The 26,395-nt window shown below is 38.7% G+C and overlaps 1 protein-coding gene across 1 annotated transcript in view; it reads left to right on the forward strand.

The window, feature by feature from the left end:
• Positions 1–10,469: 10,469 nt before the first annotated feature.
• Positions 10,470–26,395, forward strand: part of LOC131094437 (collagen alpha-1(XV) chain-like) — a 119,119-nt gene continuing 103,193 nt past the window's right edge. The window contains exons 1-2 of the mRNA XM_058042035.1: positions 10,470–10,480; positions 10,598–10,680. Of these exons, the coding sequence (XP_057898018.1) occupies positions 10,470–10,480; positions 10,598–10,680 (94 nt within the window). The remainder of the gene's footprint in view (positions 10,481–10,597; positions 10,681–26,395) is intronic.

The raw sequence follows: 26,395 nt of genomic DNA on the forward strand, positions 1-26,395 counted from the left end.
GTGCAAACACAGGCGATTCAGAATAGACTTACTGTTCACATAGTTGGTGTTCAGGTATTACAAGACTCTCTGTTAGCTAGGGGTAAAATACAGGGTGAGTTAGCACATCCTGATTTGTGTGTTAAGCAAGGAAGAAAATAATGATAAAGTATTTTGTAGATAAAAGCCATCATAAGTAGAACCAAAAAGCCAGAGAATATTGGCACAGCATTAATTAATTTACTATTGCTAAGCAAATTTTTAGAGTTTATTATTTAGGAAGCGAACAATGTATCTGGCAAAAAGAATTTGTATTATCAAAATGCAAGCTAAGCTTTTACAGTTGTTCGTTTTTAACCCATGAACAAAGTGAAGCTCATGGCATCTCAGCCGCTAAGGGAGAAAAAAGAATATGAACTTCTAAGCTGATTCACTAACAACAACCACAGCAATTAGCAGAAGTAGGAGTCTTGATGCACAGGCAAAACAAATTAGATCTCCTTGGCTAATGTCAGCCAAAATTAATGGAGTAGAGCTTGTCAAAGATAGAGCATTCCTATCCTCATAGCTCTTCTCATGGCTTTTGGGGGAATGAGAGCCTCCATCCCACTAGGCTAGTGCTCCTACTGCTATGAATCCAGAAGAACTGCACTCGGTGTCTCTTCTGAACATAGGCATGCCCATCAGGGCACCAACACTGCTCAGAGATCTGCTGCAGCACAGCAGACCAGGCAGAAGGTGTGCTGGGAAGTGGCATGTGCAGGATGTGAGTTCATATCAGTTAGAGGATATATGATGCAAATCTCCAGGAAATCAGGAAACATGCTCTGCATCTGTGTGAAGACAGTAAGGTAAATAAATGTATTCTTATTTATTCAAATATGTATTACAGACTACATCATTTACTTGGCTAAAGCACGGAACTGCTTTGTCACTGGTAATTTCTTCTTCTTAATCTGTGATTAAACCTTTAGACAATGAAATTTCATTTCAAGAGGTAGTGGGTGAAAATAACTTTTTTATTTTAAGTTTGGTGGTGATAGCTTTGAGTCTGTTTTGACAAAGACCTTTAGGAGTCTTTATCCTATGAAGTCTCTTCATTACATGAAGTACTGCACATGAATGCAGCCAGGTTTCTCTGCTCCCTGGTCCCTTCCCACAACCCTTCCCAATCCTGTTGTTATCAGTGCATTACTGACACACCTCCAGTCAAAAACCTTGTCTGTGTGAATATTTCTGTCAGTGTTGAACAATCCTTGCTGCTGTGTCAGAAGTCATCTGTTTGTTTAACTGCTGGAAGAGGGTCTCTTTTTACTTTTGAGTAGTTTTGTGTAAAGCATCATTGGGTGTGTTTGTGTGTCAAACAAATCTTCCTAAAACAGAAACAATGAAAAAAGTCAGACTTACAACATGGTGTTACTCAAAACTTGTTTTGACGACATCATATTTTAAAGATATAGCAATAACTGCATTTTAAATTTTGGCTAAAGAGTCAAGTACATGTCTGGGTAATGTGTTTATTTCTGTCTCAAAATGTGGGTGGTAGTTATCCTGTAAAAGTCACACACGGCATAAACACACTTTGTGTCATGCTGGCATTGTGTGTTTCCTTTTTGCAGTATTTAAATGCCCAGCTTTTCTCTCCCCTGCTCCCTTAATGAGCAATCTCACTACCTGTGGGCAAATTTCAGTTTTATCCTCTACTGCCTTCTCTTGAACAGGCATTCCAGAGGTCTCACACAGAAAGTGATCAGGAGAAGACAAATCACAACTGGTAACGGCAGGATTGGCAATATGGAAGGCAGAATTTACTGTATTTTGAGAAGAGAGGGAGAACAGTTCACAAAATTGAGTGAAAATAATCTGCCACTTGGAATGCATTTTCCAAAAATACATGGATGAAGCAGAAACAGACATGCTTGGATAAAAGAATGAATTTATCTGTAAAATTTGATGCCAGACTAAAGTGGTCATATAATGTCCTTAAAGTTCTTTGACAGATTAATATCTCAAATAACACTATTCTTGCAGAAAAACAATTCCATTCTCTAAATTGAAAAGTGAAATCTAAGAAAAAAAATGTAATTTTTATTTAAATTGTGCTTTGCTTTGAACATTTTTAATGGCCCTTTAGTCTTAAGAATGGATAGTAAGGATTTTCTAAACATTTAAAAAAATCATTTACCAACAGAAGCATTTAAAGATTATTTGAAAATGTTTTGATATTCTCTACTTTTGAGTATAATCAGTTCTCCTAATCCTTATGAATGTCTTCCAATTTTAAGATAGTTGGGTACCTTAATTTTCTCTTAGTAATATAATGGCAGCTGAGCTATTGGATAAAGGAGATTTGAAGAGAGAAGACTAATATCTTTCAAAGATCTTTGACACGGCCATGCTGTGTTGGCAAATAAAGCTACCTCCCTGAAACATGGAGCTTTGACACTTTGAAAGTGAAATTTTGGGTTCATCAGGAATATTTTTTGTAGACACAAATATGAATAGATCATCCTGCCAGCAAATATAGCCATCATACTGAGAGCACCATACACAGTGGCCTTGACTGGCTTTTTTCCACTGACAGCTGGTGAGAGCTGCACTGGTTAAACTTAATGAAATGGGAAACTTCTGTTCTGACACTTCTATTATTTGAAAATTTTATCTCAATATGTGTTGGGATTTTTTCTGAATAGAACTTAGTTTTAATTTATAGCTTAGTTACACTTAATGTCTTATTTTTATCTTTTATGTCCTGGATTTTGCTTACAATTTCTAAAAATTCCTAAATTCAAAGCAAATGTATATTAGGTTAGAAGAAGAAGAAACAATCAGCACAAATATAGTACTCCGTCCAGTAAACGTCTCCAGATGCTGAGAACTTGCTCTAAGACCTTGTCCCCATGGCCAACACCAGAGTGAAACCACCAAGGCTAGCACCCAGAGGGACAGTGAAAGGATGAGCATAACATCAGAAAAGGGGGGTTAGAAGCTAAGAAAATTGTGTGTGTTCAATTTTTAATGGTGTTGCTGCAATTAGTGCATCTTTTCCTGTATATTAGAACTCTAGCTACTTTATTTTTCTTTCTTTTTCTGCAATAATTAGATGAAGACCAATGGTGATCCTTCAATTTGACTGCTAAAGATCCCATTATATTAACAATCCCAAAAGCACAGATGGTTGAGGGGGGAAGGGATCTGGGAAGGAATCAGCTCCTTCAGTCCCTTCACCCTCCTTGTAGCTCTTCATTAGACTTTCTCCATTATGGTCACATCACTTTTGCACTGGGGAGCCCAGAACTGGACATGGCATTCCTTGTGTGACCTCACCAGAGCTGGGCGGAGGGGCCACTTCCGTCAACCGGCTGGCAGCAGCAATGGCCTGTAGGCCATCCCACAATGTCTCCATGATTGCAACAAGACTGTAGCCTTGCAGATGCACAGAGACCTCTAATTCATCATGTTTATTCTCTGTGTTATGTACGTGCACTTCAGAGAGCATCCTAGAACCCAAAGGCCTGGGTTTTTCCAGTGATGTTGCTTTGGTCACAAGCAAATTCTGGAGGTGTCCCTATTTAAGTCTTGTTTTCTGCTTTTGTGACAACACCACCCCATGCCTTTTGCTAATCTGCCCTACCCACCTGTGTCGCAGACATTTCTCCACAGAAGTCCTTTCTTTCAGATTTCTGCATCTTCGGGAGGCCAGAGGCCCCAGAAGGGAAGGTAAACAATTGTTATCAGCTGCTGTGGAATGCAACAGGAACACCTTGATTGGCTCATTTCCTATGTTTATAATTAAGGGCCAATCACCAGTGCAAGCTAGGGGACTGAGTCCTTGAACACAACTTTGCTGTAGATTTCTTTCTATCTATTCTTAGCTTAGCTAGCAGCTCTGCAAAGCTCTCTCTATATTCTATTTAGTATAGTCATAATGTATTATATATAATATCTTAATAAATCAAGCCTTCTGATCAAGATACAAGATTCACCGTCTCTCTCTCACCAGCTGCGACCCACTCAGGCGCGGTAGTACACCTGGGTCTCACAGGACTGCTGGTAGATGTCCCTCCATTGTCATTCCTAGTTCGAATCCTTGAGAGTGCACTCGATCCCACTGTCCGTGTCACTGATCCAGATGTTGCACAGCTCCAGTCCCAGCACTGACCCCTGAGGGATGCTACTTGTCACTGGTCTCCACCTGGGCATTGAACCACTGACCATCTATTTGGGTGTGACCATCCAGCCAATTCCCCATCTGCTGATTCATCAAGTCCATGTCTCTCCAGTTTAGAGATACGGACATCATGCAGAACAGGGTCAGATGCTTTGCCCAAGTACAAGTAGATAATATCAGAGTTGCTCTTGACTTATCCTGTCCATATTATTGTGATGATTTGCAAAGCAGAATTTTGAGAAAATAATCTAATGTGATTAAAGATTTGACATTTGCATCACCTTGTGGTTGGCCTAAAAATGTAGGATTTTACTTTTCTGAAAACCCTATTTCATATAAGCCAGTGGGAAAAGAGGTTTGTCCCAGTATAGAAGAACAGGATTTGTACAGGTTTATCTCAAAACAGTCTCAAAAGTCATCACTAAGGTCACTCATAGGGTCAAGCTCTATAAGTATTTTTACAAGGCAAAATATTTGAGTCAAGTTAGCTTGCACAGAAGGGGAGAGGGATTCTGGTGAAGGTTTTGCTTTCTGCCCCCTATGACAGGCCATGTGAGCATGTGTGTGGAGGAGAAAATGTTGCTTCAGCTCAGCTGCACATGGACACAGACAGCAAAAGTGCTGCATATAATTCTTCCTGGGTTTATTCATATAAAAGGAATGTGTGACATTTAGACTGAATGGAGTCTTTCAGTGCAATGCATGTACTTAATATGGTTAAGACTCATTTTTTAAAAATATGCTTTAAAACTATGTACCCTTCTGTTCATGATAAATTAATTTAGTATACTAATAGGATCAGTGTTGCCATGTACATGAGTTTAAATTACAAGCAGAACATCTATTTATGCTTGGTTTTAGAGTTGTGCCACATACTCTGTTGAATAATTTCAATTGCTTAAACAGTTTATAAACACTGACTTAGTGTCTCATGTTAATACTAGAAACTTCACCAGAAACAGTTCTGCCATTTCTGGAAATTACAATTTTTTATGAGTCTGTCAAATAATTGGTTAATAGTTCAATGGTTTTTCATTTTAGAACACAAACTCAAAAATGGATAGGAGCATACTGACACTTGCAAGTGCCACCAGAAGTACTGAAATATCATTTTTCACAGCATAAACTGCTTGAAACAGAGTATTACACAAGTCTGTAGGTTTCATGGATGCTTACTTATAACAGAAGTATCAGAGTTTTCCTTCTTCTTGTCATGCTGCCTGGCAAAAAACTGAGTCAGTTTGTTGAGGAGAAATATATATGCCTAAACATTTCTTTTTGGTGTATTTGCTACCTAGTGTCAGGTAACATACCAACTCTTCCCTTTCCTTCTGCTGCCCAACTGGTTTACAGTCATCTTAGCTTTGTCCTTACCTCTCCTCAACTTGTTATCCCAGGCTTTTCACTCCATCTTACTCTCCTTTTTTTTCTGCATTATACACCCACTTTCCCACTCACCTGTGTGCCCAGCAGATCTTGTCTCTTCCTTTTCAAAACTCATCTCCCAATGTAAGTATTGATGGGAGATTCCTTCCTTTCTAGGATTTCCATTGCAAGCTTTAGGTCCCTGATTCTTCTTTGCCCTCTTTGCCAATCAGGCCCAGCTATGCGAAAGATTTAACATTTTTTTCCAATGCTTTTTATAGTACTGTGAGGGAAGGATAGAGTAGACAGAAAATCAAATTAATTGAAATTAAATACTAAAGAGCCAGTAAATGCCATAATTCTTGGGCTATGTGGCCTTAATTTGTACCCATCTGTAGGGTTTACTACAACCCTGTCTCCAGGTACATAAATATACATTCTTATTCTTTCATAAGTATGTACTAAAATATGCATTTATAGATTTATTTTTCCTAAGGTGCTTTGTTTAAAGGAGAAAAATGCAGAAAAACAGATACTGAATCATCTGTTAAGCTTCTGAAAGTGTACTGCCAAACCACTGTGAAATTAGCTGTTTAGCAGCTGATCATGTTCAAAGCCAAAATGTCATTCAGAGTTTCTGGATAAATTGATATACCCTGCAGTAATCCTAAATGAGTACTCAGAATGGCTGGCTTTTCAGGAAGCCAAGGCACAAGAAATGAGTCTGTGAGTGAACAACTTGTTAAAAGAGAGACAAAATTTCAGGAATATAGAGACAGCCCATGTAGCAGAGATTTGTCACCACTGAAATTGTTCATATACTGTACTGCCTGCCTTAACATAGAACCACATAGTGGTTTGGGTTGGAAGGGACCTTAAAGACCATCTCATTCCAAACCCCCGCCATGGGCAGGGACAACTCTTAGAGCTTCATCCAACCTGGCCTTGAACCCTTCCAGAGATGGGGCATCCACAGCTTCTCTGGGCAACCTGTTGCAGTGCCTCACTGCCCTGACAGTAAAGACTTTCTTTCTAATATCTAAATGTTCTCTCTGTCAGTGGGAAGTCATTCCTCCTTGTCGTGTCATTAAATGTACTTGTAGCCTCTCTCCATCTTTCTTGTGGGATTAAGTGAGGGCAGGCAGTTACATGAGTGCTGTGCAGTGAACTTTACTGATGAGAGTTTTTTAAAAAAAGGATGGGATAGATTGTAAAGAATTCCAAAAGGATCTTCTAAGAGGGAATAACTGTAGAATTAAATGATAAATTACATTAATTTATACCATTTGTTATAAATTTATTCAGAAGGAGGAAAATCCCAATTGCACATAAAAATACCTTTAAAGTGCAAATTATTGAGCTTATGAGAGTTCCATGAAGATGTCATCTTGGCTGCAGTCAAGAAAGTACATCAGTTGTCTTCCTCACCAGATAAAGGAGAGAGTACATTGCTATGTCACTCAAGAAATCTGGGGATCACCTGCATTGTGTGCAGTTATGATTCTCTTGACTTCACCAGAGATCAAAATTATGTCCTAGAACTCAGAAACTGTGAGAAAGACTAAAAAGATAATCAGAGGTGTGGAATGGTTGCAGTACAAGAAACAACGAAGTAAGTTCACCCTTGGTGCAGAAAGAAAACAAATAGGAAGGGTATATAAAAGAGGCTTCTTAAGTTGCAAAGGGCATGGAGAAAAAAGGGTGGTCACTGATTTGGTGAGCCCTATTCAGTACAAGAACTCAGAGACATCAAGGAACATCGGCAGGACCTAAGCTGAAAACAAAGGAAGCAGAGACTTTATGAAATACACAACTGAGCCGCGCACCTCCTTTCCAGAGGCTATGGTAAATGCCAACTATTTGTCCATGCTCAGGAGAAGTCTAAGCAAAAGATAAATCTTTTAGTCTTTTTTAGTATGGTTCTTAACTCACTCAGGCCTTGGTCCAGACTGCTTCTTGACACTAACTTTGCACAAGAACACGCCTATGAGTCTTATATCCTACAATTATAGAGGATAGAAAAGTGCAGCTAAGAAATTTGTGTTGCGGTCAGCAGGAAAGAAAGAAACACCCTCTGCTAAGAAATATAACAACAGCCAGCCAGCCTAACTCTGAACGGCTAAGAACTGCAATAGCAGAATTGTGGCCTGCCATTTGGAATCTTAAGGAGTGTAATCAGTTGACAGAGCTAGGGGAAATAAACAAAACTTCTGCCTGGAAAACGGAGATTTTTAGCAAGAAGGAAAACACCAGTTTAGCTGAAGACAGCTGGACACAGTACTGAAGGAAAGCACAGATGTCCTAATTCAAAGGAGTCCTGCTGTGTTTGAAAAAGATGAGACAAACAGCAAGGTTAAAACTGAGTGGATGTGTACAAATGCCATTGCCCTTGTGGGGAGAAAGATATATATGGGTAGATGGATATAGCAGAAATAGAAAGCCTGTACTTCAGTAATTCTTGGGCCTTCAAATAAGCACTAGATATGCAGGAAATCCCAGTGACTTACAGCAGTGGGGGTAATAAACTGTTTGTACTTAGGGATTCCTCCACAGCCATCCATTCAAAACTAATGGACTGCAGAGGTCAAGAACATACTCTGTCTTGTTTTCCTTTATCCAGTATTGGATAATGATGTTGAGCATTGGCCAGATATCCATGTTAAAATGTCTAGCAGAAACTAAAGGCACTATCAGCAGCATTTCAGGTAGATGGTTTGCATGAATAGCCTATTACTTCCTTCATTTCTATGGGTTTTCTAAAATTGGAGGAAAAATCCATCCAATAAGTCTTTGCTGTGTATACTGTAAAAATTGATTACAAGTTTTATAAATCTGGAGACTGCTTCTATATTTGTCTCTTAAATATGTTAGTCTACTGTAAGATACCAAGACAGACATATGTTTGCCATATATACTGGATTAAAAACTCTATAGCAACAGGAAGGATTACACAGGTAAGCTCCATTTTTTGTGGATAGAGAGACAGAAAGTTCCTTTTTTCCTATCAAAGGAAGTTACTGAGTTAAAAAATAGTTCAACAGGACTAAAAATAGCTCTTGGTAGCTACTGCTAAATATTAAACTGGAAAAAAAATGAAAAAAATGGAAAAGTAAGCCAGGCTTACATACATACATACTTACTTGCATATATAAAGAGATTTTCCATGAATGCTTAAAACCTCAGTATTTTCTCTTAGGATAACATATATATAGTGTGAAAGATAAAGGCATAAATTATGATTTGACCAAATGTTACAAACACTGTTCCTGTAAGCAGTCTGGCTGGTGGTAACAAGGGAAAAATTTCATGGAGAAAGAAAGCAAAATGATGACAGCCTCAAGAAGAAAAGGTGAATGATGAAACGTTTTTTCAGCCCTGATACAGTACTATGGGCCTGAAAACAGGGTTTTTTTTGGTCCTCCGAAGAAGATAAAACTGTGTGTGTTTATATTAAGACACTTGATTAAAGATAGTTTGATCTCTTCATTCCTTGTTATTATGGAGAAGGTAGATAGCAAATAATACTGGTCTGCAGCTTAGTTTAAATTATACCTGGAGAGACCCGACCTGTTGTGGTTTCTAACCAAAAAGAAGAGTCTGGAGTAGAATAAATATTCTAGATTTTTAATCTCTAACCTCTGTATTTCCTATTTAACAAAATGTAAATAAACAAACTAGCAATCAAAAAACTCCAACAACAGCATTAACAAAAGCCACTACAATAACCCAGTAACAAACCTCCCCCAAAACTGCCAACTAAATACCACCACCTCCTAACTCAAACATTTTATTCAGAGTAAAATGAAATTTTTCTTAATTTTGTTTATCGATTGGGATTGTTCTTTCATTACTGCAAAAACTTTGCTCCTCTCTGTCTTCCACTTCCCATCCTAGGTAAATCCATTTTTAGTTTTGATTCTCCTAAGGTAATCTTCAGCACTTTTCAGCCTAGATCTACCAAAAGCCCAACTGGTCTCTTTCCATATACAGAACTTTCCAAGCTCTTTCCTGCCCCAGTCAAAAAGTGACAATTGCAGCCTTTGTTAAACATCTGATGACTTAAAAATTGTCAGATTATTTTCAAGCATATCCTTGCAGAATTTCTTCCTTGGGCAAGTGCTAACTTTGTAGAACTACAAGTGGAAAAAAATGCTTTTCATTGAATTAGGAGGGAGGACTGAAGTAACACTTTTAATGGAAACTATTAGAAATGCTCAGCTACAGGATCTCTACAAGAGACACGTATGTGCAGCTGCTGAGGTAGGGACACAATCTCAAACTACATGCAGGGTGTAAATCTCTGTAAATATGAGGATTAAACTTACAGAGCTTGTCAGAGTGTACTTCAAAATGTCTCTGTAGGTGACAAAATCTGTAAGACAGTGCAGGTGTGAATCCCAGGTGCTGCTTGCCATTTAACTGCTGCTCTGTCCTGCTCATACCTTCAAACTTTCTTCTGATAAATTTGGCTAAAATGGCAGGAGAAATGTCCATTCCATGTAGGAATTTGTATCACTGCCTGTGTAACGCTGGATGGAAGGATGTTGGAGGTCGTATTTTATTCAGTAAGTGGAGGTTGTGAGCAGGCGGGAAGGGAAGCTGGAGATGCTGTGCTGCTGCCTGTCAGGGTACACAGCAGTTAAAGACAGGGCCGGGTAATGACAGGGCTGGGATGATGTACAGCAGTAAGGGGTGTCCATCCATAAATACAGTAGGAAGTTTTCCGCAGTGGTCTGACAGGAAAGTCTACACGGAGTCAGATTTCAGAGCTGGAGCAGTGAATTGCAGTGAGTCACACAGAGAGCCTGAGTGCTGCCTTTGTTCCACTTGTGTCTGAACGTTGAAGGCGAAACAGCAGGCTCCAGTTTTTATTAACTTCTTATTTTCATAAGCATAAAACTCATGTGCACTGCACTTTTTTCTCACTTAAGTTCTTTCCACTGACTTTCAGAAAATGCTCTCATGGTAAGAACTCTTGCTTCTAAATTTTACTTTTTCTTTTTTTCCCCCCATGTGTTTCTGTGTTACACTCTTTGGTCTCATTCTTCCCCCACCCCCCTTTTTTTGGCACACCTGCTCCAGGCATGCCTGGTGGACCTGGGACTTGTCGCTACTGCTCTTTGGCTTGTCAATCCATGCCGGTGCAGCAGCTCAGATCATAGAAGGTAAGGCTTCTCCAAATCATGTTTATTATTTGAGAGTAAGTGTGGATTTTAAGATTTGCCTTCCTAATATGGAAAGAGACTCTACCATTTCAGATCTTCATTTTATCTGCTGCTTACTGCTTTATCATTTCATATAGGAAAGCTGCTGTGAGTTAGGAGCTTAAATTCCCATTCATTCTGGATGAGGGTAAATAAATACATTGGTTCTCCAGCTCTAAGGCAGCCTATCATGACAGCTTTCACAACATATCTTCAGAGTGTAATCATTAACAGAAAGTACTGTAAGGAATTCAGAATACTGCATGTTTTTACAATTAGGATAGACAGATGTGTCACTGTGGGCACATCAGGAATGTGCCAGGCCTGGTGTGAGTGCAGACGTAGATGTGATGCTCCTTCCAGTGCATAGAAATTTCTCCTGGTAAAAGTCTGAACAAACTGAGATTTTCTAATCTCTTGAGTTAAATGTTTCATTTTACCAGTCCAGTCTTCATGGACTTTCAGTGAAAAGTCTTTTTGTAATTTCAGATCATACGTTCTTGTAACACAGCCAAATTCCTCAGCACCTCTGGAAGGCACAGCCTTACATTTAACTAGTGAGAGAGAACACTGGTTTAAAAGTTTACATGTAATTTTGAGAAAAAACTTTCACATATTACTTTGCCATTAGGAATGGTGATATTTACACCAAAAAGCTTTTTGAACTCTCTTGCAAAACTAGTTGGCATTTGTTATGTAAATGACCTCTAGATAACTGTGTGATAGGAGCACTAGAAAGTATTGATGGGAAGTAGATACCACACATGAAGACTTTAATGTTACTCAATGGTTTTTCCCTTTCAATTGAAACTGTCATAGATCACTGACACTTTGGCATCTAAAAGCCAAAGCCCCAGGTAATTATTTCAGTAGGAGGAAAAAGTCACAGATTAGTTATCACTAAAAAATGCTATAGGTACAGATGAGAAATATGTAATGATGTACATGTAATTAATCAAGGAAAGAAACAGAAACCAGCTCTTAGAATTAAGAACTGTATATTTAAATGGTGACTGATATATTGTTTATCCACTGAAGGCAGATCTGTTGCATCAGGTAAAAATGTTTTTCTTGAGCTAATGAATTACAGTGCATGAAAGAGGTCTGGACAGGAGAGAACAAAATTTTGGCACACATAAGTAAATAATCAGAGGATCATTAGAGCAGCAAGTAAAGAGACAAAACCTGCAAATATTTATTTGACGCACAACTTCTTTTTGGTGGATCTATGCTTTCCATTGCCTGAAGATCTGTTGGTTTTTTTTTTTTTTTTAATCTTCTGCCTGTGAAAATCAGATCAGATGTCAGAAGTAGGAAAGATAATCACTATTGTTTCTGGACAGTTTCTTCCAGTGCAGAATTTTACTGCTGCTGGAAGGACTCCTAACCTTACCATGAATGAAGATCAAGTGAGGCTATGGAAGTGTCCTAAGATCACTGGAGACTTAGAAACTGCTCTGGGAATATGTTTCATCATGATTGTCTTGGCCTTATATTCCCTACTCATTTGTCTGTTAATACAGAAGTTTCTGTTCCCAAATGTTTACTAAATATTTTCATATCTGATTTTTAAGTGCTTGATATAATGGAGGTCTCATGCTTTTCATTACACAGCACCTTTTCCTAATGCTTGATTTAAATTATTTCATTGTCTGAAATCAGGTGTTGAATGCTAGAGAAAGGAATAATATTCCTTTCCTTCTGGTGCTTCAAATACATGACTAATAGAAACCCTACCTGTAACTGAAGAGAAGAATTTCATACTTTAAATCTTTCAGTCTAGCTTCTGGAGAAATAACCTCATTTTCCTTTATCACAGTTCCTTTCAGCAGTAAAGTGCACAGAAATAAACTGTGTATTTAAGATGAAAATGCTTGGAGACACAGAGTGATGAATTGGCTCTGTGGTATTCAGCCTTTTGCTGCTAAAAGTATGCTTTATCCAGTGTCCTTTTGATCACTGTCTCCTTCTAGGTTACTGCTTTCCAGGATTCTCCAGCCCTGTGAATAATGCTGTACTGCTTTTCTGAGCCTCACTCTACTCCATCTACCCATAGCACAGATGGGTATCTCTAAATTCATTTGAATGAAAGAGAAACTGTGAATGAGTAAGTGCAGTTTAGAGCAACAGCACAGGTGCCTTCTGTTGTACCATTGTGCTGGCTACATGCAAAAAGGAAAAAATACCTTCAGATGTTCTTCAGTTGGTTAAATAATGGCAAGACAATTATTCAGGGATTGAACTATTCACTAAGGGATGGGGAAGGGGTAACTTACTTTTTACAAACCTGAAAACAATGCAGTGACCCTCAGATTTTAGAAATATTTGCCATCTTTGCCTTCACCATCTTTGTCCTCTTGTCTTCCCCAGGGGAGCACTGCATTGTGGACTAGGGTTGAGGGTGCTGAATAAAGCAAAAGCCTCAGCAGATGTCCAGCAGAGGGCTTGAGCTCTTTTATGACTTTGTGAGTGATACTAGAAAGACTAGAAAATTTTAATTTTTAAAAAATATTTCCTATCAGGAACAATGTTTTGACCAAGTCTTGTTTCTCTTGAGGAAATTGTGTATTATGATTGTTTCCTACATAGAAAAAGATGTGGCGGGGAGAATGATGGGAAGTTGTCATTCAAATGATAGTCTCTGAAATTGTTTGAGAACTTCTGGGCTCTATTTTAACTTTTTAGTAAATTTATGAGATGTTGGGTCTTTTAGTAGAAGTGTTGCTTTCATTTCCAAGTCCTGGAATTTCTGACTACTGCTTTCATGGTAAAATAAAATAGCAAATAAAAAAAAAAAAAAGAAAGTATCTAAAAACTTATATTTGAAGAAATGAACTACTAGTTGTAAACCAAATATTTAAAATTTTGAAATATTTAGTTCAAAACTTTAAAATTCAGTTGCACGGTCTGCAAATCGATGGGATTTGATTATTATTTCAACAGAACTTCAAAGAAATATTGTCACCTTGCTTCAGGGTGAAACTGAAGAGGAGTTCTGACATCACAGCAGTTTCTCTGAATTAGAATGATGAATTTTACTATCTCTGCTGAAAGTTTTCAGTCCATTTCATTGCAGCTAGCATTGCACATGTGCAAATAGGTAAAGAATAAAATGCTTTCTTCCTCTTCACCCATATGTTGCGTTATTTGAACCATGGCGACCTTTTGCAGTTTTTCTCTTGTGTTCACAAAAATTTTGCAAATACAGTGCCCTATTCTTCTTGGGTCTGTGCAGGAGGACTGGAGATATGTTCCTATCTTAATTAATTACTTCATCACTTCTCTTTTGTTCAATTGACAATTAAGCATGTATCTATCTGTTCATAAAAGTGTGGTCTGTCTTATTCATCTGGCACTGCCTTGCAGTGCATCTGCTTGGCCCTTAATGATGCCTGATAATGTATCTTGATTTACACTAATTACCCTGGTTGCTTTTAACATGTTTTGCTTCTTCAACAACAAAATAAGTTAGTGAACTGAAGGTACTCAGAGCAAAGCCTTAAACTTGCTAGCACCCAAACTGTGGACAGACATAAAGTCAGAAAATCTCAATGCTAGCCTTGCTGAAGTTTGAGTGATAGACTTGCTCTAGCTTCTTGCGGAAGTGACATTTATTTGTCTAGGCTATCTAGATATTTATCAGTGTTTTTCAGTTCTTTACAGTCAAATCAGTGCCTGCATTTAAAAAAAAATGTTTTTAAAATGTTTAAATGTGTGTGGCTCTGCAGTTTATGTTATGTTAATGAGCTCTAAAAGAAGCTTTACAAATTTCTCATTGACATCTGTGTTTTATTATTAGCCAAGCTGAACAGCTCTTTCTTGGCCTAAGTAACATGCTTAGCTATAGTTTACATAAAGTAAATATTTGTCTCTTTCATTGGCCCTCTGTACACAGAAAGGCTGTCATTAGGCTGTTGACATAAACTTTGCACTCCTGACCTGCTGAGTTTAATGGAGGAATTGTGAATTATTGACTTTCATTGGCTGATGATCAGCTGGTGTGATTCTTACAAGCAGAGTACCGGAACTTCTCTTCACAGCAAACTGACATTATGAGTGTAAACAAACTTCTCTATGCATCCAAAATCTTGTTTCTACCAAGTAATTACTGTACGTGCTCTGAGTGTCAAATGTGGGCAATCACATGTGTCATGGGGATGGCTCAGTCCATTCTTTCCAAAGACAGGACACAATTACCTTGATAATAAAGCCCAGTCCTCCTTAAAGAGAACTCAGATGGCACTGCAATCCTCTTGTACCAGAATGAGCATTTGGACATCATCAAACTGCAATTAAGTCTAAATTGAATGAGCCACTGTGAGGCACGTCTTCAAGCTGTTACCAGCTGTTGTGCATGTTTTCAATGTGGAACTGAGCCTGATTTCATAGTTGATAAAAAGTCTTTCCATGCAAAACACAGTAATTTACAATAGAAAATCACTTTGTTTCAGATGGGGCCATCTCTTTCAGTAGCTGAAGAGACTAATAACACCAGTAGAACAAACCTGATTTAGAAAATTTGTTCCATTCTGTCACTTTTCTAAATGGATTCTTTTTCTATGCAACGCTCTCTACATGTTATTTCTCTTGGACTATAAACTACATGCTTCCTAAGCAACTCTACCAGGCAACAGAAGACATTTTTTAGCTTTTTTTTTGAGGCCTCAGAAGAGGAAACCAGCTGGGGTAGATATAGTGTTACAATGACAGTCTTCATTTCCTCTCTGAAGGCGTCCTTGGGCACACTAGAAGTCTGGAGTAAGCAGTTGTTTCCATGATCTTGAATTGAACTCAAAATCACATTTGTGTTTGCATTTGCCACTTGCATTTAGATTTGAAGGATCATTTCAATAAATGAGCATCAGGAGGAAAGATTTGACTGTATTATTTATGTTTGGTATATTCAAAGGGTTCCAAAGAACATATTTCTTACTCCAAAGAACATGTTAATTATGAGATCAAATGCTTGTTTTGGAGGATGTCTGCCCCTTTGGTTGTGATTTCTTCCCCTTGCCTTTGCTGTGTTAGCTATGGATCAGGTTTTTCTTGTAGTGGTGTCTCACATTTAACCAAATTCATGCAGTACCTTTGCCAATTTATGCAAGAGTGCCTTATCTAGAAAGACAGTAAATTTTACAGTTCAGTGAATTCTGATTGCTTTATTTCGGCTGTCATTAATGGTAACTATTTAAGAGAGTATGTCTATTTATCATCATTAATTTTAAGTCCTCAAACAATCTTTTGCCATTTGGCCAACCCACACGATTACAGCAGGTTCATAAAACAACAAAATCAAACAGCAGTTTAGACTGTGGTTAATTCTCTTCATGAAACCTTCCCATCTCTAGCAGCTCCTGCTCCCAAACCTAAAAATTCATAAATGTTGCAGAGGGTCAAATACAGATAGAATTCTCCCAAAGAATGAGTAAAATTAGCAAACCTCAGTTTTAATGTATTTGCATATGAGCAGCATGAAATGACAGATGTATTATTCAGGATACTGGTCAGAAAACCTTGGAAAAAGCAACTGAAGAATGTATCCTGAAAAAGAATTGGAGTGTTTTAAATAATTTGTAGCTGCCTTACAGCCCAGTATGAGGAGAACTGGAGTCTGTACCAATTTTTCCTGAAGGGTTCTGAGAAGAACCAAGATTTTCTGCAGCCACTCAAATGTGTTTCATTCCAAACATTCAATTGCTGGAAGCCTAAATCTGGTAATAGTGATTCAGCAATGAGATTTGAATATGAACTGCTCCATCACTCATGTCTTCTTTAGTACAGAAGACAAAATATTAACAAGTAAGTGCTTTAGCCAGTTCATTCTATATTTGAGAACCTCTTGGATCTTATAACATTGGGTCTACCTCCTCTGCTGCTTCTGAATCCACTTCTTGCTGTGAAGAGTTACTGCAGTAACTTAGAACTGCTCAGGTAGCATTAACTTCCAGTCCTATTTGTGACATATCTTCCTCTGAACTGTGAAATGAGAGTTCCAGACATAGTCATGATGCCTGGCTCTGCTTCTTTGGAAAGCTGAATATAGCTTTTGGCTTTCTCTGTACTTTTTTGGTGGTTGGTGACCAAGATGGCATTATAACATCTATCATTACTGATTGCATTTTATAATCACTGCCATTCTTACAAGTGACAAACATAACCTAACTCAAGGAGAACAGAACCCAACTAGAAATAATTTTAAATTCTGTGCTGCCTGCTAAAGAGTAAGTTGACAACTCTTGAGAGAAAAGAATAGTGCTCCAAGACATGCTTCAAAATTTCCTATAAGCAGGGGATATTTTGAATAGCCTGTAACTGGAGTTTGCTGAAAAACAGTTTCAGAACATAAACCTGTGTGACATCCAAGCTCTGATTCATCTCTGGTGATATTTAATGTAAGTACACTCAAACAGCAAAATGAAACATATGAAGTTGCAAACATCAGGATCAGGTAGAATGGGAAAATTATAGAGACACTGTCTGAGAGCATGGGAATGATCTCAGGAAAGTCAAAACCCAGTTGGGATTAAATTTAGCAAGGGAAGAGAAAAGCAACAAGAAAGGCTTTTACAGGTATACCAGCAGAAAAAAAAAAGTTTACAGCACTTCATGAGACACATCCATGAGGGCTTGTCAAACTGGCTGATACCACTGAGATAGAACTTTGAAATACAATCTTTGAAAGATTGTGTTGATCAGAAGATCCTGTGAATGGAAAGAAATCCAGTGTCACTCCTGTTTTCAAGAGCAAAGAGCAGGACCTGGGGATCTGCAGGCTGAGCAGCTGACCTCGGTTCCTGGGAAGGTGTGGGAGCACATAATTGTGGAGGACATTTTAGTAAGAACAAGGTGATTAGGAATAGTCAGCACAAAAGTGGGAAGGGGAAAGTCTTGCCCAAAAATCTCATAGCCTTAAGTAATTAAATGACCAGCTCAGTGTGTGAGGAAAAGACAGCTGATATTCGTGGTCTTGAGTAAGACTTTCAGCACTGTCTCCTGTAACTTCCATGGAAATAAACTCTTGAAATAAGGACGAGATGAGCGAGCAGTTGACAACAGCCTGACCTACATGTGCTTGAAGGGGTGTAACCAGTGGTATGAAGTGCAGTTACTGGGTGCCAGTGTCCTCTCCATCAGTGTACTACTCTGTGGTGCATTCTGAGCCCAACACTCCTTAACTGAACCCTGAGCATCTCAGGTAGAAGCCGGTCCTGAAATCAAGAGCGATCCCTTCAAAAATGTTACAACTTGAGTACCCTGGCTCTTGGAGCCCAGGCTGGCTCTTGGAACTCCGGCTCAATGCCTGGAGTGGGGAACTGCCTTGGTGTGGGGATTTACCAGAGGCAGAACCTTTAGAAACACTTGCTCTAAGATGCCAGACACAAGCCAAAGGACCAGGCAGAGGAGAAAGGAGAAGGCTCTCCATCTTGAGGTTCCACAAGAAAGGACTCATTCCATGTAAAGCGATCAGAAACAAAGAGCCTTGGGCACGCCTGTGCAAGGGGCTGAGTTCAGATGCAAGTCAGGAGGTGGATACAAACAGCTAACCAATAGGGAATCCTCAGGGGCAGAATGAGGGGATTATATTGAGTGTCTGGGGCCAGTTGGGGTAGGAGGGTGGAGAGGATGGGTCACATGGGCCAATGGGGCTTTCAGGAGTAGGGGAATTCCAAAGGGATGTTGCAGACAGGGATTGGCCCGACGTTTAAGTGGCAGGGAAGGTTAGGGAACAAAAGGGGCTGGGTTGCTTTGACAGGCAGGGAAAGAGATGGAACAAGGGGCGCAGAATGGCATAAGGGACAGCTTTGAGGGAGGGTAAAACCAGGGGTAAACCAACACAGGGAGAACATGGGGGTACAGCAGAATGAACCACTTAACAAGGAATCAATAAAATAAATTCGAACCACAATGCTTGAGCTGTGAGCCATCCCATGGGAAAAAACAGGCAACTAGAAAGAGTGGATCTGTTTGGGGCTGGAAAAGAACTGTATAGCTTTTCTAAATTTATTATTTTCTCCTCTTTGACCTTACCAAAGAAATGGAACCAGATGGCAGTATGTATCAAGATCAGATCTTGTATCTATGTATCTTTTTTCCCCCACCATTATGCATATACACTGTATCATTGTATGTTTGATGTCTTAATTTGATACTAACAGCTGTCAAGCACATGCTGCAGGTACAACATTTCTAGAAATATATGAATTTAGAGTTGTTGCTGCTTATCCCTGTGTTTCTTTCTGTCCCACAGAAGATGTCTGTCTCAGCACTGTTATGTTGCATGAGAAAGTAAATCTTCAGGTGTAAAAAAGTTGTGAATAATGAAAACAAATGTGCTGGTAGCTTGAGTAATTATTAGGCATTAGTGTGTACATAGTGGTCTACAAAGCAAACTATGGGGAAAATTATGCAAAAGCTAAGGCTTTTCTAGGAATCCTCTCATTTTTGGAATTCTTAACACCAAAATATCCATTGATCAGGAATCCTTCTTGCCAGTGCTTTGGCTACCTCACAGATGGAGGTGTGAGGGAGCAGTGTCTCCCCACAGTAAGGATTTTTACTTCTGCCATTCTGCTTTGGTTAGCTATGGACCAACTTAATACACTGCGTCACTTGTGTGAATGTGATGCTTTTTTATTCTCAGAGGGCCAAAGTTTTAGCTTTTCTTAGTCTTCAACTTTCCAAAGGCTGTTCCAGTTCCATCTGTTTCAACACTCTGCCAAACCAGCACAGCTCTTGACTTGGTAAGGCGGAACCACTCATCTGTAATGAATGCTCCACAGTAGTGCTGCCACTTTGTGGCGCTTGTGGGTGTGAGTATACATTACTTGAACCCTCTCATGCTTTCCACAGCAAAAAACAAGAAAACATTTCATCCTGTTCAGGCTGGCCATAAATGTGGTTTAACCCACATGGTTTGATTTTTTTTTTAGTTTCTGTCTTTAGTTTCTTTCACATGCAATTACAGGAAAGGTATAAAACACATACTAGTTTTGAAAGTTGTCTCAGCTGAACAGATCTGGCTCTTGATCAAAATAACCTATTAGTTATTGTAATGAAAGAGTATTAATGTAAAAATACTTACCTAAAAGAGTTTTACTTTTCAGTGTTCTATAATATAATATTAGTGTATATAGCTCTGTTTGTTTTTACTAAACAATACTTGACTGAACTCAAAGTACTGCTTAAGGTGTCCTTATATTATAATCAAGGCTTTGATTCTACATCTATTTTTGTTTGGTTTTTTTTGTATGTTGGGTTTTCAGGAGGTTTGGGGGTGTATGCTTTTGTTTTCTGATGCACTTAAAGTGAAACTTAAATCTATCACAAGATGCAGATCTGAGAAATTAGTACCACATGGCAATATCCTGGTCCAGAGATATGATGAGTTGGGGAGTGGGGGTGGTGTTTAGTGCAAGTGTAAACATTCATAAAATTTCAAGAGTGCTTTCTCAGTGGAAAAATAAACAAACCACTGGTGACCTGAGTATTGTAGCTCCTTTTTCATACTTCTCTTGCAGAATTCCAAAAGACAGGATGGAATTGTGCCAACTCTGTTACTGCTTTGCACACATGAGCTTTGATTTGCTCAAAAAAGAAGTTTTCATTAAAAAAGGAAGTGAGGTTAAAACTGCTGCTCCAACTAGGAGTTAACACAGACTCCCAAGTATTTATAGTATGAGTGTTAAATGAATACTTGCTCACAAGCCCTCTGACACACTGAAGCTACTCATATTTTAAGTGTCCTATTTCAAGACATATTGTTTCCAGACACATTGCAGAATTTCTATTAAGAGCAGTCAAAAGAAGCTGCTGTCTCATTTAGCTCCTATACAGTCCACCAAACAATAGTAAATACATGAGCTGGTACAAGTGCCTGAAACAACTACGGGGAAAGCAAGACTATCTACATGAATACCTTGTCTTGTCCTCTGTTCTGTGTGTAATTACAGTACCATAGACATACACTGAAGTATTTTGGAAATATTAACTATCCCTGTTATCTGTGTGTGATATGTTTATCTGATATGAGCAAAAGGTTTTCCTGTGTCTGAATACTTAGCTCTGCTGTGTTTTCTTCATGGATGAATTTCTAAGCCTACATCAGTGTAACACAAGCAATGCAGACTGAAATCATGAAGGAAAATTCATGTGGAACAGTCTGTTAGAATGACACCATCATCAAAATGGTTGAGAGGTGGTGTTAATTTCCTCACTGAGGAGGAAACACTGTGTGCCTCCAACTTCTTTCAGCCTTTCCATTTTTGATTCACAGTATATAGAAGGAGCAAACTTTGCATTTTGAAATCAGAAGAGGCAGGGAGACACTCAGCACTTGTCTCCTCATCCTCTTGCATCTGCACAAGGATCAGAGAGGAACTTGGTCGTAACACCTTTATCTGTCCTGAAGTGGAAGTGGATCAGTTTAACAGGCTTCAGATGGTTCTCTACCTCTGTAATGGACATGAAACAAAGAGTTCTCAATGGCCAGTTTACTTAAAATACATCTCATAAGGTGTAGGGAAAGCCTAAAGATTGAGGGTCATATTCACATTATCTGTGGGTGTCCCAAACTGAGCCTGTCTTGCTGCAGTTTAGAAACTTCAGGCATTAGTCATCTGAAGATGAAGCTTTTTTGTTAAGCATCTAGAATAGCTTGCAGTGTACAGAACTTATCTCTGACAGGCTCTCTCTCTCACTTCATTGGTATATCAGCATTTTGTCAGCTGCTCCTATTCAATATTCTAGTATTGTTGACTTGTAGATCCTAGGTGTCTTTCTTAACAACTTCAGCTACCTTGTACCTCAAAAAGTTTCCACTCTTGGGCAAGGTGATGACATGGTCCTCATCATCTCTGTTTGAACGGTGGTAGAAACAACAGAGGCAGACTCTTTTTAGAGAGTAAAACAGAGCAAAAGAATAAGTAGCAGCCAAAAGATGCAACAAAGGAAATTTTGATTGAGCAAGTAGGGGAAAAAAAATCTTCACCATCACAGCAGTTAAGTCCTTGAAGAAGTTGGTGAGAGGGTTTGTGGAATCTCCATTCTTACAATCGTTCTAAACTTGACTAGATAGAGCTCTTGACAACATTATTCTTCAGGATAGCCCTGCATTAAGCAGCACATTGGATTAGATGACTTTTGCAAGGCTCTTGCAAACTAGTTTTACCTGTGATTTTTAAAAAGGGAACTTAAAATTGGGTTTTGCATAATTAATTTGTTTCTGAGCCTCATTCTCAGTGATGTGATCACAGAAAACGGCAGTCAAAGATGAAGAAAGCTAATATAGTTAATTCTGAAAGACCTGGATTGTTCTTGGCTGTCTTAATCCCTTGCTGTTTGTGAGCCTTGTTAGAATAATCAGAGTCCTGATACGCTGTTATACCCTACAACCATATGGAATCAAATTACCCTTTTCCACTTTATATGCTTGTCTAAAGATAGGTCAAAGGATATACCCTTTTCTTTATCCATTTTTTGCTTTTTCCTTTTTCCCCTTTCCCCTTTCCCCTTTCCTTTTTCCCTTTCTCCATTTTTATTTCTCCATTTGCCTCTTTCTCCTCCCTTTTAATTTCCACTTCTGTTTCTTGTTTTATTTTGTTTTGAAATTCTGTAGAATGCCTTTGGGAAAATAATCTTGGAGTAGAACACAGGAATATGTTACTGTAACCTTATGATTTCTCATCTTTCCTCATGGTTCTGCAGATCATGAAGCTCTTTAAACAATGCTCTTTTCCTCCCTTTCCAAGAGAGCAGACATGAAAAATTTTTGAAATTTATGTGCCTTCTTGCTCTCTGACCTTTCAGGGACTCATGGTCAGGCAGGCTAAACTGACCACAAACTCTGTGGTCCATCCTTCTCTGCAGCTGTTTGCACTCAATATCAGAAGGATCCCGTCACAGTGACTTGAGTCACAAACTTCAGCTGTTTGGACAGAGGCAGACTGTACCTCTGCATTAACTCAAGCAAACCTGTTACTGTCATGACTGTGATGGCATTTGCTCCTGAGTTATGGTCCTTCTACTAATGCACTAGATAAACTCTCAGTATAAAAAGTCTCCCATTTCAAGAAATACTTCTCAAACCAAAACAGACCTGAGCATGGGCACGTATCTCAGGACAGAAAATGAAAAGCTGTTGTATTAACTATATGACTAGCAAGACCAATATAGTACATAGGACCAATTGAATTTTTTTGATGTCCTATTTACATATATTTTGAGTTTTGCAAATGGAGGAGAATTTCCCCTCTGTCTAACTCAAGGACCTAATTTGTTACTTGGAATTAGTAATTTTAAACTATCCTATTCTATCTGATAGGCTTGCCTCAAATTTAAAAAAAATGTCAGACCCAGAAGACTGTACTAAATGGGCCAGAGTCCTAAAATATCAGTGACTATGTGAGCTAAGCTGAGACTTATTGTTCTTATTCTGTGTTATTCCTGCTATATGCATGTCACAGAAAGTAGCATTCTATTTTTGGGTAATCACTGAACATTATGAAGGGTTTCTACCTGCAATATAAATGGAAATTTTAAACTTAAAACCGACAATGAGTCCTTGCTTAAACTGGTGCTTTATTTAGCTCTTAAAAGCTAATCTCAGCCCTGTAGGGTCAAGGCTTAAATAAACAAAAAAGAGTATGCTGTAAGATCAAGAAAGCAAAAACATATTTCTTCCCTTAGAGGCCAAAATTCATAAAATGCAGTAAAATCTCGCTCAGTTGTACTGTCATTGTCTCTACTGCTTTCTCCTCATTTTAACTCAGAAACAAATACACCTGTTCTTCTTTAACTGGAAATCATTCTGCTGGAAGAGACTTGGGTCTGGATTAGTTGTGATATAAATCACTAATAAATTCTTATGTATATTTCTCATTATATAAAGTTTTACAGCCATGTCACCTTACAAAGAATTAGTTGGCTGAATTTTATCCTCGAAGACTACTAATTACTGCAATTAAAAAACTCTTTGTGTTTTCTTATTAATCTGATTACACATTGCATGTTTCTCTAGATACAAGAAAGTTTTGACGCTCTGTTACATGAATATATTTTTCATTCATAGTTTTTCTTCATTTTGAAGCTGTATCATGAATATATGTATGCTCTGAATATATACTTGGCAAGATGTTACTGTAGTTTTCATTTTCTTGATAGCAGGTGTAGACTGTCAGAGAACACCAAAGGCGGGCCGCTCTGCAGTGGTCAGGGAGCTGGAAGCCAAACCTCTGAAAAAATGACCTCACCAGCAAGGACACGGTTCCACAGAAAGAAAGCTAAATTATCAGAGTAGTTTGTTGGTGGCACCCAAGTTCAGCCAAGAGTCTGTATCATTGCACAAGTCCACAGTGATGAGGAGGCCAGAAAGTCAAGCCAGGAATACAAGTTTTTGGGTAAAGCCCTGGGTCTGAGTCAGCAGGACTCATGGCTGGCTGGACATGGAGTAGCCAGCTGCAACATAACACAGGCATGGGCCAAAGGCAAGATCCTCAGTTTGAAGGCAACTGCCAAAAGAAGGAGTGAGGGAAAGCCCTGCTGTGGCTTCTTCAAACTGTTTTTACAGGAAATGTTAAATGCATGAAACCTACACTGTCACAGAGCAATGAAGTTTCTGTACCTGCTCTGGAGGTGAAACTTTGTTACTGACTTGTCTTCAGATTTTAACATTATAGTGGAGAGCGCTGTCTTGGTTTCCTGTCTGGACACAGAATAAAAAAGGTCCTCCTAGCTTTTACTACAGCTGAAGTGATTACTTACTGGATGATGTCTAAAATTGTCTCAGAGAGAACAGTACTTTCACTGCAGGATCTTTTGATCCAGACTTTCATTTCAGGATGTTGCCTTATTATTAATCTGTGCCTATCGTGTGCCTTTGTAGCAGAGAAGCAATGGTGCCAGCAGCAATTCTTGTCAGATGGAAATGGCAGAAGGGTCAAATATAAGCCCTAACAGATGGTCCCATAAGATATTCCTGAAGCATTTTGAACTTTGTACTGCTTGAACTTTGTCTCACCTAGTTATGGAGGAAGGTTTGAAGGGTTTGTGGTGCAGGGCAAAGCCTCACAGTAGCACAGGCAGTTTATGATTTGGAGATGGAAAAGCTTAGAGAAGTCACTATACAAAATGCACTCTTTTACACAGTCAGAAGTTATTCTGTCATTGGTGATGATGATGATGATGATATGAAATCTTTCTGGGTCCTGGGATTCCCTGTTCCATCATCCTTTTACAGGACTATTTATGCTTGCACACTGAGAAAAAAATATGCCTATTTGCCAAAGCAGAGAACTAGATCTTTTCTGAATTTGCAAAGCTATTTCAATGATTAAAATTAATAATTAATATGGTAACTAATATGATAACTTCCAACAAGAAAACCTACAGAGACCTGTGTGCAGCTCATAATGACTTTGGGGTACCATAGCTTACCCTTAGATGCATGATATTTTGTCCAGAGAAAACTATGTTGCCTTCCTATTAACAATAATTTGGTTTTAGTTTTGCTGCCTTGCATCTGTTATTTTAATGTGGTCAATAGTAGAAATTTGAAATGCAATGGCATATGTTCCTTGAGAACCTCCTTTCTAGGCAGACAAGAAAAATAAAGGTGGTTTGAAATTCTCTTTACTCTGTCTGACAAAAACCCAGTGGCCTTGTGGCAACTGCAAAACCTGATGTATTTCAGAGATCAGTTTTGTCTGTGTTCATGCTGTCTTTTTTTCATGCCAAGGGTACTGACCAAATCCATTGTAACTGTCATTTATTAAACTGTACATTAGGAAAAGCATATGGGAATAGCCACATTGTTCAGAGAGAAATTGCTGTTTGTAACTGCTTCCAGCTTGCTCTTTCTCTATATTAAAGCATTTCATGCTACAGCCAACTGTTCAAACATATAGTTCTGTGTATGTAGAACACTGACACTTTGAAGTCTGGATCATTTCAAGACATACTGTCCTCTGCTTTCTGAACTCAGTATTACCACTGGCTTCTTTTTCCCCTGATTGATTTGAATTTCCACCAAGTGAAGGCAGTTTTGCAGTAGTTGAATTAGCACTTCTCCAGAAAAGTTGATTGCAATGTGTTGTATGGAGAAAGTAGTTTTATTTTCTTAAGAATTTCTGTAATGCCTCTGACCCCTGGCCATAAACCAGCACATTTGTGAGGGGGGGTGTTCCATGTACCCAGAGCGAAGGTACACAAGTCTGACACAGAGGGCAGCCGTTGATCTACAGAGATTAATGAAGGAAAACTGCCTTTGGATATCTGTCAACTTCTAGAAATTTTTCGTTGCAGCAGATGGTCTTGGGTTACTACTAAAGGAAATGAACATTAATTTGGATAAACTAGATGCTAAAATTCATGCAACAGTATGAATTTTTAAGGTCTTTTTTTTTTAAAAACAAGGACTTTATTTAAAACATGGAAAGAATACAGCTCTTGTTCCTCCAGGAACAAGCTGACCAGTAAAAAGATGTAAGGATTCTGCAAGATTTAAAGGATTAATTTTCCCAGTGGACAGTATATTCCATAATTACTCATTTTCTTGTGCTCTGCCTTGGACACCGGCCACCACTGAGGACTGAAGCAAACAGATGTCTTGTGAGGTAGCAAGAGGGTGCCTTCTTTGTTGCTCACAGAGTATGGCTCACATTGTGCAGAAAAACAGCTCGCA

Source organism: Melospiza georgiana, chromosome 1 (genome assembly GCF_028018845.1).
Source record: "Melospiza georgiana isolate bMelGeo1 chromosome 1, bMelGeo1.pri, whole genome shotgun sequence".
In the NCBI taxonomy this organism is placed as follows: Eukaryota; Metazoa; Chordata; class Aves; order Passeriformes; family Passerellidae; genus Melospiza; species Melospiza georgiana.